The sequence below is a fragment of the Microchirus variegatus genome, assembly GCF_963457635.1.
Source record: "Microchirus variegatus genome assembly, chromosome: 12".
Taxonomy (NCBI): domain Eukaryota; kingdom Metazoa; phylum Chordata; class Actinopteri; order Pleuronectiformes; family Soleidae; genus Microchirus; species Microchirus variegatus.
Window position 1 is genome coordinate 23,930,223 of NC_139813.1, and position 21,219 is coordinate 23,951,441.

A 21,219-nucleotide genomic window follows, 5' to 3' on the forward strand; every position below is an offset into this window, starting at 1 on the left:
GCCCAAACACCGCAGAATATCCACTCACCCACTTTACGGAGCTCGAAGGACGTGTCAAACTGGTGTCCTGCTGCCAGGAGTAAGACGGCGTAGTTGATACCCGAGTGCAGCGTTGGCTCCGACTCAAAGCCCTTTTTAAACCTGTCGTGAGAGAGCGGGGAAACAAACGACTCCAATAAACACCTTTCTACCAAGAAATGCGTCACTTCAAATCCCAAGCATCTCTGAGACGGGCTCTTTCTCGTGGCTCCCCTAAGGCCCCGCGACATACGTACACTTAGAGAGAAAAAAAAAAACAAAAAAACAATTACAGCTATATTGAGCTGGGGCCACAGAACGGCAAACGACGACAGCGGCTGTCCTCGCAGAACATGAAATGTAATTTATTTAATGACCAATCTGTTCTGCTGAGGAGGGACGCTGCTGCTTGACTTGTTATAAGGTCTCTCCTCTCAAAGTTTTGACAACAGCCAGAGGTTGATTATCTACGGTGGCTCTGAGGTGCAAAACTCAAACTGTGTTTTTGGATTTGTGATTTTGATTTTAATATAATTTGGTGCTTTTTTTCTGTATGTTGGGGGGGTATTAATATAAACTTCTTTTTTTATTTACTTATTTTAATTAATATAAACTTCTTTATTGTCATCTGTAAAAGAGAGCTTTTACAGGAAAATGTGGGCCATATCTGAAACAGAAACCTGAGCTTCCCGATTTCCTTTTTAACCACAGAATGTGACCACGTGAGCGTTATTGGTTTTTTTCAGTTCCAGTTAAAGTTAACTGACTTCCTAGCAGTGGTAAAATGGCTAACTATGACCTTGAAAGACTAAATCAGTCTATTAATAACTGGCCCAATCCCATTTCCTCATTTTCACCCCAACCCCTTGGAGCTGATTTAGATTTTTTTTTTACTATTTATCATGATCTTAATCTCAGGAAATATTGTTTTATCACAGTAACTTTAGTTTCCTTAATCAATATGTAAAAGGAACTTTGTGGTTAGTGTAGCTTCACAACAAGCTAATGGTTAGCCTTTTAAACAGTAACATTGGTATGAACAAGAGACTGCAAATATGTTTTGATATGGTGCACAACAAGCTAACTGTTAGCTTTTTAAACAGTAACATTGGTATGAACAAGAGACTGCAAATATGTGTTGATGTGGTGCACAACAAGCTAACTGTTAGCTTTTTAAACAGTAACATTGGTATGAACAAGAGACTGCAAATATGTGTTGATGTGGTGCACAACAAGCTAACTGTTAGCTTTTTAAACAGTAACATTGGTATGAACAAGAGACTGCAAATATGTTTTGTTGTGGTTAGTGTAGCTGCACAACATGCTAACCAATGTTAGCTTTATAACAGTAATATTAGTTGATAAACAACAGACTGATAATACGTTTTGTTGTGGTTAGTGTAGCTACACAATGTGCTAAACCATGTTAGCTTTTACTGTTAGCTCCCTTAACCATTATGTACAAGAGACTGCAAACACATGTTGTTGTGGTTATGGTAGCCACACATCATGCTAACAAATGTTAGCTTCATGACAGTAAAATGTACAAGAGACTGCAAATCTCAATGGCTTTATGACAGGAACATTACTTCCCATTAATTCAAATTATATATTTGAAATTTATCCATGTAAATGTTTTATTTGGGGAGCTACAAAACAAGATTTTGGTTGTATATAGCAATATTCCATCTCTTTTAATCAAATAAAAAGCTGTAAGATCCAGGAAAAGCATTAAAAATAACCTCAGAAATGAAAAACATGCTCTCACCAGAGTGTTCCGTTGTCTCTGCTTTGTGTATCGGTGAAGTGAGACTCCAGGAACATGTCTTTATAGATCCGTCCCACCAGGCAGTAGATGTCTGAGGCCACGTTCTCCTCATCCTCCACCAGGGGCAGCATGACGTCCAGGGCTTTCTGTCGGTCACCTGTAAGGTTCCTCCTGCAAAAATATAAAAATGGGAAATTTAAGATACTGGAAACTGTGCAGGGATTTTCTACCTATGAATGTTTGTTGAGTGTAAAGATCATAAAGAGTCACTGCACAAAGTTTTTGAGAAAAGAATCAAGACCTCAGGCAACGCCAGTGGTACTGTGATGTCTTCTGGGGGCAACGTTTAATTGCATTATGGGAAATACAACATTGTGTTCTTGACTATAAAGAGTCAGGACACTCACACTAAAATGAATGATGATGCTTTCACTATTCATTGATCTGACAATATAAATATAGTAAATAAAAAGTGTTTTTAAAACAGTTTTTCCATGTGAAATCAACACTAGCAACACTATTAATTATTTTATTGATGACACTGTTCTTAACCGTTAATTAGCAGTTCTTATACAGTTGGTATCTGACTGTGTTTGTTTTAAACCCAGTTTTGTGGAGCTCTGTCCATGTTGTCCCACGTCTGCGTGTTTATCGAGTTCCTTTAATTGTTTTTATTGCTTTTTATAACGCCAACTGCAATACAAATTTCCCCTTCCATGGGCAATAAATCCTTGAACTGAAGTGAACTCCGTTGTTGTATTTAGCTCTCCTCTCAATGCTCTAAATCTGGCATGAGCTGCATTTAATTTAATGGTTCATAAAAAATTCAACAAAATTGGCTCCAACAACGTTTGAAATGCGAGGTTTAAACTCTTTGACGGTCCATTTAAAAACGAATTGTCACATAAACACTTCACCCTAATTGTTTTCTACGTTGGATAATTATTACACAATGAGATTTGACGACATCATGGAGGGCGTGACGCTAAAGTGAACCTGTGAACCTGCGCTCAAGCAAAATGACATTGTCAGGGCAATGTGTCATTGTTACGTGTCAAAACCTGGCACGCACATTACCCAGAATGCAACACGATCAATGAGAGGTGAGATTTAGGTGTGTTATACTCCAGAGATTACTATGACATTATTATTTTTCTCCAACATTCTCATTTTTGCGCAGGTTAAGGTGAATAAAAACTCTTGAAATTTGGCATGGCGAGCGGGTCGGCAAAAAATGCGATAGTGGCATAGGTCACAAACCCGTTTGTAGCCCCAGGGCTCTATAGCGCCCCCAGAAGTCGGATCAGGGTCAGGTAAAAGTCGTCAGATCGGGAAGAAATTCGGTTAGTGTATTGGGCGTATTTGGGAATTTTTGACGCTGGAGAAATTGCGTTAAATGCAAAATTTTGGATTAGTCTTTCTGATATTAACCAAGCTTGGTACACTTGTTGCTCTCATGATTCCAAACAAATTTCTAATGTACTTCCATGGGCTCCGCCCACCCAGAAGTCGGCCATTTTCGAAACAAAACAAAAAATGGCTAGTCTACACATTTGAACAAAGTCGTCCTAGCACGTTTGAGCTAGCCGCGTCAATCTCGGTCCATATGTTCGAGTTAATGATTAAATGTTGTCAAAGGTGTGGCCTCAGCGCTCCAACAAAGTTGACGTTAAAATGGCAGGAAAACTACTCGAAAATCCCACTTTTTGAAAGCTTTAACGTAAACAGAATTACATGAAATTGATCTAGTTCTTCTTGGAACACTGTTGTAGTTCAACTTTAACGTGAAACATCACTTTTTTGCTGCAATAGGTCAAATAAATTTTTTTTTTAAATGGAATGTAAAAAATGTAAATGAATACTAACAGGACTGAAAATGCATCAGACCCTGTACGTTATTGCGTGCACAGACCGGCGTGAATGCAAATCAGCAACACCAGCAAACTGTATGTGTGTGTGTTTGTGTAGCTAGGAAACTGCTGCACAGCCTTTGTTGTGCCACATAATACCAGGCTCAGAGAGGTCATTAGCAGCCTGACTTAAATTACAGAGGTTATTGGGTTCTTGTACTGTACTTGCGTTCAGCCACAGATTGTTGTCTTAGAAGTGACCTGTCAGAAAACAGCTGTAGTTTGTAGAGTTTGTACAATAAATTGAGAAAGTTGCTACAACTTCTTCAGGAAGTTAATACTGAATATCTGTTTTGCTTTTGGCCCAAGAATTTGATTATTGGGGTCACCTGTTCTTAGGTATTATTGATATAAACATGTGTGGGGTTTCTCCGGAATAATGGCTTTCATATTCAAAGTCACCAAGGCAGCAGAAACTGCATCTGCTTCAACTACAAAATAAAAGCACTTGCAAAAACTTGCAATAAAAGAAGAGAATGTGTCGGATGTGTCGGAAGAACATCAGTGAGGACGGATGGTAACCATGACAACACATTAACAAAGTTGTAATTTGAACGCAAAACCAATATCTTCCCTTCAATCAAAAAAAAGAACCCTTCGCAATTATAATTATAAGAGGACACAGGGACATGATGTCGCCCTGTTGACAGATCAGCAAACACTTTTGTGTGTGTGTGTCGACAAATGACTTCCTGTTTGCACAAATCACGCAACAAAACGCCGTCGACTGACTAGACGCCGAACCACGCGGCGATAATTTGAAAAAAATCAAACAAGAGCCACTTGAGCTGCTCAATACGACCTCGTTTACGACCCGCCATAACGCACGTTGATCATTAACTACCGAGGAAGAAGTCTATTTGAAGGAAGTTCTCGTCAAACAACATCAACGCGAGGTCGTCGAGCTTCAGGGGGGGAATCACTTTTCTTCATTGTTGGGCTAATTTGTGCTGAGGAATTCTGAGAAAAATGTCAACATCTTCTCATTTGAGTCTCATAGAGATAGAAATAAATAAAGAAATGGATGAGCGCATAATGTGTCTCCTTTCCCAGAGCACGAAGGTTACATAAAACGTACGAGCTGACAGATATTACTATGGAGACGGTCCAGCAGGGGAGAGAGCAAGACTAGACTCGCTCTTCCTCATCCTCTTCTCTCACTGTCTCTCTCTATTTTCTATTTTTTCTGTCCAGACGGCTCTGGCGACGGCACATCGGTGAGTTTTCTCAACGTTTAACAAGTCTGCAGACGACGAGAAGAGAAGCCGGAGCCAATTAGCTTCATCTTTCATCCATCATCGAGGCCTTATCAAGGTCCAAAATCCATTTAAATGAGGATTCAATAAGGTCCACAATAGGAATAAAATAGTTTTGTTTTTTTTGTAATGTGCACAGACAACAGCAAATGTGTAAAATAATAACATTTAAGACTTTCACGGTCTTAAAAGATGCGACACCGTCACCTAACATTGAAAAAATGTAGCACTAACACTAAAAGCTAACATTGATTAGCATGTTCTGTCGCTACCTGAGCCAGAATAAACATATTATCACTCTTTTGTTTATAAACTAATATTACTGTTAAAGCTAACATTGGTTAGCATGTTCTGTTGCTACCTGAGCCAAATAAACGTAATTATCAGCTTTTGTTTATAAACTAATGTTACTGTTAAAGCTAACATTGGTGAGCATGTTCTGTTGCTACCTGAGCCACAATAAACGTATTATCAGTCTTTTGTTTATAAACTAATATTACTTTTAAAGCTAACATTGGTTAGCATGTTCTGTTGCTACCTGAGCCACAATAAACGTATTATCAGTCTTTTGTTTCTAAACTAATATTACTGTTATAAAGCTAACATTGGTTAGCATGTTCTGTTGCTACACTAACCACAACAAAACGTATTTGCAGTCTCTTGTTCATACCAATGTTACTGTTTTAAAAGCTAACAGTTAGCTTGTTGTGAAGCTACAGTAACCACATCAAGAAGAATACACAGTTTTGTTTAGTTGGATTAAATTTGATTAAATTGTATTCAATTCGTCAAAAGTGACTTTGACATCGACTTTTTGTAAATGTTATTTTAATTTTTTCAATCCTAACTTCCTCAGATCCACTGTCCGACGTTAAATAACATATTTATCTCTGGAAATGCAGTAAAAACTGTATTTTTCGGGGGTAAAGTGGCCCCTTTAATTAAGTGCAAAATCATATTTTTATACTGCAGTGTTGTAACCTTTGTAACAGTATTTTCAAGTCGATCAATAATACAATAAATCACAACAAATGTCAGATTATTAAACACTGTGGGTGTTTTTTGTGCAGAAACCACTTCACACAAATCTTTAAATTAAAACAATCAAAGCGACTATTAAACGGATCCATATGGAACTCCTGTCACATTAATTAGTGCGCCATCATTATACAATCACAGTGAACATGAATCATCCGCAGCGACTCTGACTCAAATAAAAAGACCTTGAACAGCTGCTTGTCTCATAACATCCTGCTGCTGCTGATGCTGCAGTGAGGAGGGGAATAACGTCTTCACACAATCTTAACTGCACATGAAACCTCTCCGTCCTGATCGTCAAGCAAACACAAACGCAAACCAACAGCCATCTTTTTTTGCCTCCACTGCAACACAGACGTACGTTATATTGTTATATCGCTGTTTGACGCAGCAGCATCGCCAGAAACCGCAGGAAGTTTACGAGAGAAGCAGCTGGCGAGAAAAACAAGCCGTTGAAACGTCCTCCTCCTGTGTTGTGCATCTGTCTGGGTTTTTTTTTGTTGGAGGGTTTTGTTTCATGAGCAGCCCAGTAAGTGTACACATGTGCTACTAATAGTATCACACTGTTACTGCTGCTGTTACTGCTGCTGTTTGGGAAACCTGAATCTGCTGCTGCTTTTAAAAGAAACAGGAAGCTCATATCCAAACAATCAACAGAACACTGCTGTCTTTCAGAGAGCAAATAATGCCTTTAAGGCCTAAAAATACACTGCAAATAGTTTTATTTCAGCTGTATATGAAGCGCCCAAAAACAAATTTTATTCATATAAGCATTTATATATAGGTCAATGGAAAATACAGCTTCTAAAAAGGTATTTTAAAAAAGTAAGTTTTCAATATGTAATGCATATTTTTGAGTCTGGAGCAATGTATTTGAACAAGTCTCATTTATTGAATAACTATTTAACTATTTATATAAAATGTCAGGTGGCTCAACCAAATATTTATAAAAATATATATACATTCCTAATATTTATTTGAAGATTCATTCTTTGGCAACTATCCCTTAAGGTGTCTACACTATGTAAACATTATTATTTCCAATGCATAATTCATAAATGCATCCAATTTTACATTTAAAGACAAATTCATATATTCAGTATAATAACTACACACATTACATTACCATTTATTGGTTCAAATTATAGATGTATGGCAAATATGTATTTTATTCTCCTTTCTATGTTTTGCCTATTTATTCACTCTAACACATGTAGCTACCATTTCACTTGTTGATGAAATGAAATAATATCACATTATGCGTCCATAATGTAATTTTGGATTCTATCGTCTTGTTCATACAATCGTTTTTACTATCGTTTTACTGTTTATACAAGAAAATAAGTCATAAGTAAGGTAACTTAGACTTACTTATATTCTCCATGTCACAAAGTGCATCATTGCCCTTTTTTTTTATGAATCACAAAGTGAACGGAGCTCTTGTCCTTGACAGAATATGAGCGTTCGCTGTCATTTTAGAGCAAATATAAACCGCGTCGATTGAAGAAGCCACTTTGAGTGAAAGTCATTCTATGGCACATCACAACCCAAAGTCTCAAGAGGTACCTGTTGCTATGGTTACGTGGGGGTTCAATGTACTGCACTTTGCTTGCTGTTTGACCAATCCTTGCTTTGTCCTCTAATGTGATCAGGGCGAAGAAAAAAACACAGCATTTTCTTTGGCAGTGGCCGATGAATCAACGCAGTTCCATTCGAATTTGAATAAACTACAGAAAACGTATGTAGAAAAGTAGGGCAACTTCACACCTGTTACACTCATTTGATGTTCACATCCTATGTTTTAGCAAATCACTTGTAAAGCACTTTGAATTGTATTTGAAATGTGTTATACAAATAAAGTTCGATGGAGCAACGTCCTAGTTTCACTACCAGCCAGCTGGACCCTAATCTGGGTGTCATTTCCCTCCCGTCTCCTGTCTCTCCTTCACTTAAATATTCGAATATAAGACAAAAAAACGCTTAATTTTACTATTATGTAAATAGTAAAGTGGAGCAAAGTAACAAAGTCAGTATAAAAGTTTGAATTTCAACTGTAGAAATGGTTTCAGGCTGCCTTAACTCCATAATAATTTGTCATAAATGTCTAATAAACTGAATTTTCCTCTCACCGATTCAGTGCAAAGGCGTAGTGGAACTTCACGTGAGGATGAGCCACGAGGTCAAAGGTCGGGAGCTTCTCCAGCGTCTCCACCAACTTCACGATGGACTCGTAATCCTGGAGGGGTGGGGGGGTAAAAGGTAGGGACAAGCATATTGTTTAGAAGCATCTTATAAGGCCTTTCATGTGTCTTTTTTTAAGTTTTCGTTACAGCTGATCATAAGGACTGAACAATTGATAGACACAACTGTCTGATTAACACCAACGACACTTCAATAATTAATGGGGGTGTCCCTTTTTTTTGTTGTTGCTCCCACTTACCGACTCAGTCGCGATACCTAAAGCACGTTGAATAATTCAAGAGTGTCCACATTGCCCCGTTGTTCTAATGAATGATTTATGAAGCGGAGCGCTGCCTATGGTGAGTGGGAGGATGCGGACGGCGAGTGCCATCGCAACGTGGAGACGAAATCGCTGCAGATTTCAGACGAGGGACAGACGGTCCAGACTGAGGAGACGATAATGAAAACGCAGGGCGACGGCGGCTGATCAATGGCGCGACGGTGCGGCAAGTTTACAGAGCAGCTTCCGCCGCACAGGTCGAGGACAAGGTCAGGGACGTCAAAACACAAAATGTCCTTCTGCGATTTTTTGGTTTTATATCATATTTTATTCCTGTTTTATTTTTTTCATCTTCCAGCTGCTCTAGGGGTCACCACGCCACAATGAGCCGCTTCATTTGGCTGATTTTTTACACTGTACCTGGATGTCCCTGTACGTCAGCAGCAGGTTGATGACGATGTCGACTGAAAGGCACTCTACGTTGTCCAGCCGCTGTTGGATCCGGTTCAGCTCGGCAGCCAGCTCCATGCCAGTGTACAGCTCCCGGGCTTTACGGATCTCGCTCAGGATCGTCTCACGAAAATACTGGCTGGAGGACAAAAAGAACAGTCGTTCTGATATGAATGTGATATAGGAATAAAGTTTACTGCTTTCATGTCAAAATAATTGTTTGGTCAAACAGTTTCTGATTTAAATCAAACATTTGTCCATTGTAAACAGCCCTGTTAGCAAAGAAAGCTAGCTAACAAAGAAAACTAGTGAGCTTGACAGAGAAAATAGTTAGCTTGAAAACTACTTGGCTTGACTCTTAATTTCTTCCAATATGAGACATGATATTGGAATAAATCTTACTTCTGTAATGTTTAAATGTTGTTTAGTCACACAGTTTCTGATTTAAATCATACTTTTGCCCACTATTACCGTCCTTTTAGCAAAGACAGCTAGCTAACAAAGAAAACTAGTGAGCTTGACAAAGAAAATAGTTAGCTTGAAAACTACTTAGCTTGACTCTTGATTTCCACCAATACAAAACATGATATTGGAATAAATCTAACTCCTGTAATACTTAAATATTGTTTGGTCAGATAGTTTCTGATTTAAATCATCCTTTTGCCCATTGTTAACTGTCCTGGTAGTAAAGAAAGCAAGCTAGCAAATGAAACTAGTTAGCTTGACAAAGAAAATTAGTTAGCTTGAAAACGTTTTAGTTTGACTCTTGATTTCCACCAATATAAGACATGATATTGGAATAAAGTTAACACCTGTCATGTTTAAACACTGTTTAGTCACACAGTTTCTTACTTAAATCATTATTTTGTCTATTGTTGTCCCTTTAGTATAGAGCGCTAGCTAACAAATACAAGTAGTTAGAGTGACAAACAAAATAGTTAGCTTGAAAACGTTTAGCTTGACTCTTAATTTCCTCCACTACAAGACATGCTATTGGAATAAATGTAACTTCTGTAATATTTAAATATTGTTTAGTCACACAGTTTCTTACTTAAATCATACTTTTGCCCATTGTTGTCCCTTTAGCAAAGTGAGCTAGCTAACAAATAAAAGTAGTTAGCTTGACAAAGAAAAGCAGTCTGACTTGTTCAGCGTCAATGTGCTTTAAATTCAGTCTCAGCAGTGTGTAAACAGATGAAATATTGACTTAATTTCTAATGAATTCGAAGCTTTTTTCCACTCACTGGGAGTTGGCCTGTGAGACTTTGAGCAGCTGGATGAAGCGGTCCAGCAGGGGCATGCAGATGGGCCCCAGCAGCATCTCGAAGCTGGGCTGCATCAGCTCGGTCAGGCCCTTCATCAGGCTGCTCTCGCAGCAGTACACCTTGTTGTGAGGCGTCACCATGTACGGGATGAAGGTGTAGTTGGCGGAGCACGTCTGTCGAGGCAAGAGACACAAGAGTGTGTTGAAGCATAGTGGAGGATATTCTCGGCATTGTGGGTTTGGTGTGGGAGAGGCATCGGCAGTGTTTCAGTGAGGGCGTAATAACTTCTAAAATGCAGTATATTGCATCCAGAAAGGATAAAATTACGGACCAAGAAAAAAGCAAAGGAAAAAATATCTCTTTGCATTTTTTTATTATTTTATTTTATTTACTTATGATAACAATAATGACAATCAATTTTTTTTTTTTTTGAATAGACCCTACAGTATTTTAGATACAGGCCTCTACCAAACGGTTGAGATGTCTGTTCATAATAAACCTGGTTTGCATAATTCATAAAGCATTTTTCAATGAGATGTAGTGACTTAAAGGGTGGTCGACCAAATGGTTGAGTAGTACCTTAAAGTGATAGTTCGGAATTTTGGACATAAGACAGGTCTATTTTCCAACTCAGCCGGTGTGATGGAGACGTCTGGTGCTATGGCTAGCGCAAGTCAGTGGTACCTGCTAGCATGAAAGTAGTCCCCCTCAAAAATTCATGCGATGCGAGGTTAGTTCTGTTTCAAATATGATTCTATCAACACAGACATGTACATCGATAGTTTGCCGTTACAATTTATTTGCCTCGGGTGCACTGTGGAGTCGGTATGAGTGTTTCTAATGCCATGCTAGCAGGTACCCATTGACTTGCGCTAGCCATAGCACCAGCGAACTCGGCAGTTACAATTGATTTGCCTCGGGGTGCACTGTGGAGTCGGTACCTGCTAATGCCATGCTAGCAGGTACCATTGACTTGCGCTAGCCATAGCACCAGCGAACTCGGCAGTTACAACTGATTTGCCTCGGGGTGCACTGTGGAGTCGGTACCTGCTAATGCCATGCTAGCAGGTACCATTGACTTGCGCTAGCCATAGCACCAGCGAACTCGGCAACTAGAAGAACTGAAGGAAATTTCTTGAAAACATTTCCAGAAGTCTCCATCACACCGGCTGAGTTGGAAAATAGGTCTTATGTCCAAAATTCGAACTATAACTTTAAAGGGTTAAGAATAGCTTGTTTTTTAAAAAAAACTGAAAATCTTGTTATGAATGCAATAAGACCTTCAATGACGAGCGTAAAGGCCCGGAGTGCAAGATATTAGGAGGGTTTATTCGTTTATTATGTTTGTGTAAGTGTTTAATTGTAATCTTAGAATAAGATTACAGAGATTACAGAGTCCGCGTCACAGGTTTTGAATGAAAAGCTCACCACGCAATTGAGAAAACAATGTCGTCGTTGGCACTGACGCACTTGGGAAAGGACAAGGTCGCTGATTCTTCGACGAGAAACTTAATTTGTTTCCTAGTGTCTTTCGATAGCATCACACGAGCTTCTTCTGCACATGTAGTTTGCCTCGAGGTCAAAAGTTTACTTTTCATTTCTTTCTCCAACTGCTATAAAAACCCTTCTTTTCTGGCGTCCAAGAGCAAATAAAAACGTTCTCCTGATGGACTCGTCGCGGAAAAAGTCCATGAAACACGATCGCAATCCCCACGACGACTCGCTCTTCTTAACGATGACAGAACATTTTTTTAAGGTCAGAACGATAAAACGTTCAGCTCGTGATCATGGGTTTGTTATACGTCATAGAAACATATAGTGTTCCTGACACAAATACATGGGGGTTAATGCATATAAATAAAAAATAAGTACGTTGTATCTGTTTCCTACTGTGTCCTTATAAATAAAATAAAGACATAGAAAGAGGGCAACAAAGCGGAACAACAACTTAAGTTTAATATGAATAGTTAATATGAGGCACATGACCAAACTAAGACTGTATCCTCACACGGCCTACATTAAAAATAAACACTTACCAGAAAACGACCATGTCTAAATTCTCTGTATGATAAGACGTTGTGGTGGAAGCAGGTTTCTTTGCCGGGAAGTCTATAAGTTTATCGCGTTTCCCCTTTTGTCTGAGCAGATCGAGCAGATGTTTCGCCGCTCGCTCACAGTCCCACAGCTGTGTTTGGGATTCGTTTGTGTTTTGTCTTAAGCGAGATTTCAGCAGTAAAAAGGCTTCACGTTTTGTTTACAAAGCTCTAATTATAGACACAAGATTATTTTGTTTGCCTCGAGGTGTGATGGATGTTCAAACTGAACCTGGTACATTTTTTTTGGATTTTTCATTTATGTACATGAAAACAAAGACGAATGCAATAAAGCATTTCTATTATTTCACTCTTCTCTTCCAAGGGTGTTGTTGTTGATCCTATGTAGGCTAAGAAGTTAGCGTAATGGCCGTTAATTATTTCTTCTCTTGCGAACCAAAAGACGCGACTTGCACTAAAATGAACACAATGGCACGATTGGCGTCAGAAAGGTAATAAGAGTGGAGCTGAAACAATTAATCGATTACTAAATTAATCGTCAACCATTTCGATAATCGGTTTATTTTTCATGATTAAAACAAGACTTCTGATCATTTCAGCTTCTTAAATGTGAATATTTTCTTCGAGTCTTTGCTCCACATAACAAAGAAATCATTAAAATTTAATAATTTTGGAAGACATTCAAAAACATCGTCATTTTCAGGTTTGACAAACACTGGTCCATTTTTTTTTTTAACATTTTCTGACATTTTATGGACTAAACAATTCATCAATTAATCGGGAAAATAATCGACAGATTAATCGATTACGGCAGTGGCATCAGAGCTTTCTCAAAAGACGACCCTACCCTACGATGGTTCGCTGCTAGCTCGCTTTACTAGCGCGGCCGTTCTACTTCTGCCTTCCCCCCATCAGTCGTGACGTAAAACACGTCACTCTTGGCTCTTTTCCACGATACGGTTCTAGTGCTACTCGGCTCGACTCGACTCAGTTTGCTCTAATCGGTCGTTTTCGTAGAACCGCCTCAACGCAACGTGGTACGAGGTCGTCGCGGCGCGGTTTTTTACGAGAAACTGACGTAAATCTTCTGTTTTGCACTGCGCGCGACGCAAACATTGGCGGACATCGAGGCGACGGTGCACTTGGCTGCAGATGGCGAGACGAAGCAGGCGGGGGTTGCGATCGCTCATGACTCTTCTTCCAGTGACGACACGCTCTGACCAATCAGTGGCCGGCAGTGTGTTGACGTCACATTTTAGGGGAGCACACCCCGGGGTCCTATGTTCCCCATTTTTCCACCATAATTTCCATGAAAGATTCGTACTGAAAGATAAATGCCCAGTGTTCTTGTGTGCCATTTGCACGTAATTTTAACCATAACAGTCTAAATAACTGAGAAACGGAAAAGATCCATTTAGGAACATTGGGATGATCCCCATTTTAGTATGGGCCAAAAAAAAAGTACCAGGTACTAATGTGAAAGCATCGTCGAGCGTAGACGCGGCAAAGAGTGTGCAGCTGGCATCGGCCTAATCAGCATTGTGTGATCTCATTTGAATGGCTTTAAAAAGTCACACAATTTTGGCTGTAATTATCTGCACAGGTGCTTCTTTTTCTTGTTCCTGTTCCAGCTCCACAGTATATTCTGCTGCTTCTTGCAGCTGAATAAACCAGGAGGAAACACGTGTGTGCGCGCGGCGTGTTTACAGACAGGCAGGAAAAACCACGACTGACACTCTTAAAGAAGCCGTTTCCCCGGAGTCGACATGTTGAGCCGCTGCAGGAACCTTTGAATATTCTATCACAGGTTCATCTTTTCAACAGCTTTTCTTTTTTAAGAAATCACATGACTGCTGCTGCTGCTGCTGCTTGTTCTCGCTGTCAACTGTAAAAAGGAAGTGAGAGGAAAGTTGCACCGTTTGAGGCGTTGTTGCACAACCGCCAGGCTGCAACAAAGCTTTCATGACATCATTGTTTTCGTTGGCCGTCTGTCAAAAATAACCGTGTCGATGTGCAGCGCAAGCAGACGGGGTTACAAAACCCTGCCACTATATTTAGTCCCTCCTGTGAGAGTGTGTGTGCGAGTGAGAGTGTGAAATTTGAATTGTGGTTAAGTCTAAGCATCCACAGGTTGACCTGTGTGTGTGTGTGTGTGTGTGTGTGTGCGTGTGTTCACCTGTTGCATATTTCAGCGTAAAGTTAACGACAGTTTCAGAGAGGGATTCTTGTCGGCGTGACTGAGAATGAGTCACTCATTCTCAGTCACTCCACGAGCGATGAGTCACGTGGATTCAGGGTCCGTCTGTGCGTTTGTGTAGCCGCTGCAGGAGCGTTAGCGGAGCGTTTGCCCACTCGCCGCGTGGTATTAGCGCTGCGTTTACACGACCACGCAGAGGAAGTCATTAACCCACTGAGCTACAGTCGCTGTGACTCACATGTCAGCCTGACCTGAATCTGTGTGTGTGTGTGTGTGTGTGTGAGTGTGTGTGTGTGAGTGTGTACCTGTGGGCTTTTTTTTTACACCAACACAAAGGATTAAAGTGCAATTGCAATTACGCTAATTTGATAAACGCCAACGGAGGCTAATTACACGGATTTCCACAGTAATGGTGGGTATTTAATAAATACTGCGGGGTGTAACTTTTTTAAAGATAAACAAGTGTTAGTTACATTCAAAACATAGTGAACAATTTTTTTTTTTTTACACCAACTGCATATACGATATCGCTATCTAATTTTAAGCTAGTACCGAACACTGAATATCGATTTGGTGATGTATCGTCGTCCTACCTTGTGCAATGCGATAATCGATAATTATGCCAATTATGCAAATATTGATATTTGAATTAACAAATTAGTACTTCATGTTTCCTCACGGTGGCGCCGTTACATTAAGAGATGCTCCATCCACGTTCAACGCATAGATATTACGCACTTTGCTCTCTATGTTGTCAATAAATAGAGAAACTCTGCACTTTTGACTTTCCCGCGCTAACGGATATCGCGATGTGTCGCGATATAATTGTCTTGCGATATATTGATTATCACAGAATCCTTGTATGGTGATATTATTGGTATCGTGGACCAAGTATCGTGCACGATACCAATAATAAATAGACATGGATCATTGAAAGTGCTTGAATTTGTTTGTGCAGTAAAGAAGTTGGTTTTTGGGTAAATGTTTGTTTTACGACGCCACCTGCTGTTTCACGCCCTGCACTGCTCGATGTACGTAGACTACGCCAACGCAGAACAACGCCTCTCTCTACGCCGTAGACGTGAGATTCCACGATTCAATGAGCGAGTTACGCTAAGTAAGAGAGCGCAAATGACGATGTGACGACGTCTGGGAAATGAAAAAATCCAATTCCATCTCCAAAAAAATGACTGAAAAAGACCCGACTTTGACCAAGATCCTGAGGACAATCACTTGACCAGATGCAGAGCGTGCTGCAGATCAATAAACGTGGACGCCATGACGGACGAAGACGCACATTCGGTGCTTGAATTTGAGGAAATCGATCCTGGAAAATCATTGAAAAGTCGTTGAATTTGATGTCACCCAAGGTGTTGGAACCCCCCTCCCAAAGCAGACTAGAAGTTTATTTTTAAGGCCCCTGTTTTATCGCACGGAGAAGGTGTTCAGGCTTTTAAAGTAAAAGAAATCATAATAAATCAATTGAAGGACAGGTGCAGCGGTGCAGAGATGCAGAGGATCGGCTTAAATGTCTTCACGCCAGTGGGAAAAGAGCGAGAGCAAAGACAGCGAGTGATAATCAGCTCTTCTCACAAGGTCCGAGTCAGTGTCAGAGATCAGTTCCACCTCCTCTCTGCTCTGAAAAGCCACTTAAGAGTGAGTTAAGCCTTTCATCTGACTCTTGAACACGGACAAGAGTCCGCCTGCTCCTGCTGTAATCTACACTGGATTATTATTATTATCATCATTACACTGCTCAGTTAGTGGATTAACTGAAAATGACATCTATAATTGTGCTCGAAGCTTTTTAAATGCAAGGATTTATGTCAGTTTTAATGTAAGCATCTAAAGTGATTTGTTCACTTTTAATGATCTTTATCTTGTTAAATGTATTTTTGTCATAAGTGGTTTGTAATGTCAGCAAACTACAAAAATGTGTTTTTAATAAGCAAACGTGCACAGATTCAAGACATGTTTCTACTCGCAGAGGATTTACTGCTTTGTCATGATTCGTATCAGTTAAATTAGTTGTTTTCGTTTCAAACAATGGTTTAAAACAATGTTTTGATAATGAGTAGCAGTGCATCCACCGGTCCAGAGGGGGGAGCTGCGCTTCTGTGCTAATTATGTCACTTCCGGGTATTGGCCAATCACAAGACAGTTGGGAAGGCTCTACGCTGGCTGGCCAATCACAACACAGTCTGTCTTTTGGGGGTGAGTTTTCAGTCTGAAACACCGCGGCTGAGGAGAGCGTCAGTAAGGAGAGATTTCTATCGGCTCGTTTGCAGCAACTAGGAGGTTTTTGACCATAAAAACAAGTTAATGTATGTAAGTAGATCTCTATAACTAACATATGTGCAACAGGACCACTCTATGTGAGCTTTAATGGCCAAACATTTGTTTTTAATAAGCAAACAAACAATAATGCATAAAAAGTGACCAAGTGCAGCTGCTTTTTGATGATTTACATCAGTTTAAATGCAGCTTTTGTTCGTCTGTGGTTTATTATATCACTATAAAAGTGTCTACTTTTGCATGCTTTTAATAATAATCTTTTATTATGGACTACAGTAGAAGGTGAGTCAGTACAGAACAGGATTTCCTTTGAGTCGGCGCCTTATTTGAATAATGTGTTTTTTTTGCAAGTCAAATTTTCACTGCTTCTGTGTTTTTTAATGCAGATTGTGCCTTTGCAGTCACAGTAACAGCTTTCATCTGAGAAAAGAAAGAAAGAAAACGTCTTAAAAGAGGAGACGAGACATTTCTGTGCGACTGAAGAGAAAAAACCCCCATTTTAACACAGAAGAGAAACATAAGGTGTTAAAGACACTCTGCTCCCTGCATGTTGTAGAAAAGCATATTCTTTACACCACATAATACTGTGTGAGGTGTGAGCAACGGGTGACTAATGTGTGAAAGGCAAAGGCGAAGAAGAAATAAACACTGCTTTGTGTACTTACAGTGTTCTTTTGGCAAATTATCTCCTGAAAGAAGAGAAAAGAAGAAAAAAAAACACTGTTAGAGATTCAACAGGAACATTTTCACCTCACGGCAAATTCATTCCCCGTTGAAACAAAGAGAATCAGTGCAGGTACAAATCAATACATCACAGGTTACATTTTAACAGGAAGAAAGACGAGGAGTCGCGTTGTGTTTTTCCCGATAAGCTGTGAAAAGTACAGTGTGTGGAAACACTTGGTGCCAGTAATGCAGATAAGAATGGCGGTTTCATAATAACCCCAGATTATGACATAAATTTGACATAAAAGGAAACGTTTCAGGGAAAAAAGTTTACTTCTCACAGCAGCTGAACCAGACGTTCCTGTAACTATTTTACATGTTGTCTGGATACGTTTGGATTTTATGAAATAGAGTGAGATCAGGGATATTCAGCTGCAACATACAACTTCACCAATTAGGTAGATAGACTGCTAACGAGCCAGATAATTAAATAACTAGCTAGTTAGGTAAATAAATAGCTAGCTGGTAAGATAGATAGATAGATAGATAGATAGATAGATAGATAGATAGATAGATAGATAGATAGATAGATAGATAGATAGATAGATAGATAGATAGATAGATAGATAGATAGATAGATAGATAGATAGAACGCTAGCTACTTTGATAAAAAAAAATAGCTAGCTAGTTAGATAAATAAATAGCTAGCTAGTTAGATAAATAAATAGTAAGATAGTTTGATAAATACATAGCTAGCTAGTTAGATAAATAAATAGTAAGAGTTGGATAAATACATAGCTAGCTAGTTAGATAAATAAATAGCTGGATAGACCGCTAGCTACTTAAATAAATAAATAGCTAGATAATTCGATAAATATATAGCTAGCTAGTTGGATAAATAAATAGCTAGATATATAGACCGCTAGCTACTTAGATAAATAAAGAGCTAGATAATTTGATTAATAAATAGCTAATTAGTTAGATAAATAAATAGCTAGATAGATAGACCGCTAGCTATTTAGATAAATAAATAGCTAGCTATTTAGATAAATAAATAGCTAGCTAATTAGATAAATAAATAGCTAGATAATTCGATAAATAAATAGCTAGATACGGGGTCGTACCTATGTTCCCCGGGTCCTATGTTCCCCGTTTTTTCCAAAAAAGGTCCTATGTTCCCCACTTTGTATGTGACAGGGGAACATAGGACCCTTTTTTGAAAATGGGTAGGGTTAGGGTTAGGTTTAGAGAAAGGGTCCTATGTTCCCCGGTCACATACAAATCGGGGAACATAGGACCCGGGGAACATAGGACCCGGGGAACATAGGTACGGTCCCCTAGATACTTAGGTAAATAAATAGCTAGAAAAAAAATAGCTAGACAGACAGATAGATAGACAGACAGACAGACAGACAGACAGACAGACAGACAGACAGACAGACAGACAGACAGACAGATAGATAGATAGATAGATAGATAGATAGATAGATAGATAGATAGATAGATAGATAGATAGATAGATAGATAGATAGATAGATAGATAGATAGATAGATAGATAGATAGATAGATAGATAGATAGATAGATACTTGGATAAATAAATAGCTAGCTAGATAGACGTCTGGCTACTTAGATAAATAGCTAGATAATTCGACAAATAAATAGCTAGATAGAGTGCTAGCTAGCTAAAGAATGGCTAGCTTGTTGGGTAGGTAGTTAAATGGGCACTGTTCTCTACAATATACATATACATAACAAATAAATAAGTGTTATGTTTGTCTCAAGAGCCAAACAGAAATGATAAAAATCATCATAAACTCTTGACCTTCAGTTCATGAGCAAATAATCTATACCAGCATGAACACACTGAGTACACAAAGGCTTCTTTTTCAAAGAGCGCCGCACTATTTCAAGAAATGCCATGACTTTAAAACATCGCCCTCTGAAACAGTTGGGGCTGCGTGACACAGATCAGTGGAAACCAGCAGAGAGAAGAAGTCTTGTGAGGCTGAGGTGGAGGTGCAGACGGGCGGAGGTGCAGACGGGCGGAGGAGCAGACCGGTGGGCACCACGGCCCGACCACAGGAAGACAGAACTCCTACCTACCACTGTGCATTATAGGAGCCAGGAATGTCACTGTAAGCAGTTTTAAATAGCGCCGAGAGTGGGCATTAGCTTTTTTTTTTATGTCGTGCTCGTGCTGCAGACAAACCCTCTTTTCTGACAGGGCTGCTACTGTGCGTACGCCGACTACACACAGGCGATATTGTGCGTTCACGGAGGATTTCTGTCGCCACGCGACTCATGGTGCGTTCCACTTTTAGCCGGACCAACCTTACATAGGGATTCTAAGATAGCTGCTGCTTGTGTCACTACTTTTACTGTTAAATTTGTTTCACTATAAATCAGTCAAACAGTCAAGGATGGATGACTGAACGGGGGCCCAGACCCAGGGACCCAGGGGCCCAGACCCAGGGGCCCAAGGGTTCATGTTCATGTCTCTCAACTGTATTTGGCACCATTACCAGTTTTGACTTGCAACCTCCGATTAAAATGGAATCCAACATGATTTTTTCGACGTAGACTGCGCCCAATAGTAGCATCAGTGTTCCTCAGGTACACGTCACCGACAGCAGCAGGAGGATTTGCAGCGTCTGAATGTCTGAAGTACATCCTGTCTGCTGCACAGGACACACTCTGTTGCCCGAATGATGACACAGCAAGAAACCCATGTGAGTGAGACTGTGTTGCGGCCTTTCTGCAGATTATTTCAGCAGCACTCGGCATGCAACACATGCATGCAGGGGGGGGGGGGGGGGGGGGGGGACTGTGAAATTGTGTGTTTTAGCTTTAAAGAAAAGGCTTTTCAGGATAATTCATGAACATTTAAACAAGGCCTCTGTTCAACACTTTTCATAAAAGCGTTTCCGTCCGTCAAACGACTGATGGGTTCGTGTGCTGCTGCCACAAAATTACATTTCTGTCAATCCCGCGTCCGCCCCGCTGTCGTCTAAATAAAGCCCTTAATGACGACCCTCGCGGATCACAGTGATTTTCAGTTGTTAGCATGTCGTGAAGGCTGACGACGGCTCAGAGCGACGGCTCACCTGCAGGGACTGGAGGGACTCGGAGTTAGTGTCGCAGAACAGGATGATGTTGTTGGCCATGCTGAAGCTCTCTCGGACGCCCAGGTGGTAGAAGAGCGAAGGCTGGCGGAACGCGTCCGTCATCTCCACCACAGCGAGATCTGGAAGGAGAAACTGCGTTAAAATGTGAAACTTCGATAGCGGGCCAAACGCTAATACCTATTTAATCACATGTGTATCTTATCAAGATGAAAGCAAATATTCCTTTAGCTTTAACATAACAACAATTATATGTTTCTTTGTCTGTTCTGTGAGGGATGCACTTCTGAGGTCAAAGGTCAACGGACCATCATGAAAGGCCATCAAGTGTTTTGTCGCGTTACACCGAGCGAGACAAGTGGGCGCTAATTCAGAGAAGCTACCGCTTTTGACCCATTTCAACGCATCTCAATAATCGCTAACGCTGATTGTGCAGCTGGATTCAGCCGTGTGATCGGGATCAGGAGGTTAACAGGAGTAAATACTGCCCAGTGTCACTCAAGACAGCAGGAGCTACAGCTTCTGGCGAGAGGGTGGAGATTTCCCAGCCTTGAACTGACTCGCGTGTTTTCCGGCTGGTAAAATAAACACCTGTGTCACTGCGGAGCTCATTCACACGTCGTTCAAATGATCAATATCGTCTCATATCATGGTCCTGAAAACCTATGTTTAGAGCAGAACTCGATGGATGTCTTCATTAAAAAGACTTGTGCAGTT

At 40.1% G+C, this 21,219-nt stretch overlaps 1 protein-coding gene across 1 annotated transcript in view; it reads right to left on the reverse strand.

Moving 5' to 3' along the window:
* Positions 1-21,219, reverse strand: part of map3k5 (mitogen-activated protein kinase kinase kinase 5) — a 78,489-nt gene that overhangs the window by 33,548 nt on the left and 23,722 nt on the right. The window contains exons 2-8 of the mRNA XM_083898614.1: positions 20,485-20,624; positions 17,378-17,401; positions 10,146-10,339; positions 8,872-9,040; positions 8,120-8,226; positions 1,787-1,957; positions 29-141 (exon numbers count right to left, since the gene is read on the reverse strand). Coding sequence (XP_083754740.1) covers positions 29-141; positions 1,787-1,957; positions 8,120-8,226; positions 8,872-9,040; positions 10,146-10,339; positions 17,378-17,401; positions 20,485-20,624 — 918 coding nt within the window. The remainder of the gene's footprint in view (positions 1-28; positions 142-1,786; positions 1,958-8,119; positions 8,227-8,871; positions 9,041-10,145; positions 10,340-17,377; positions 17,402-20,484; positions 20,625-21,219) is intronic.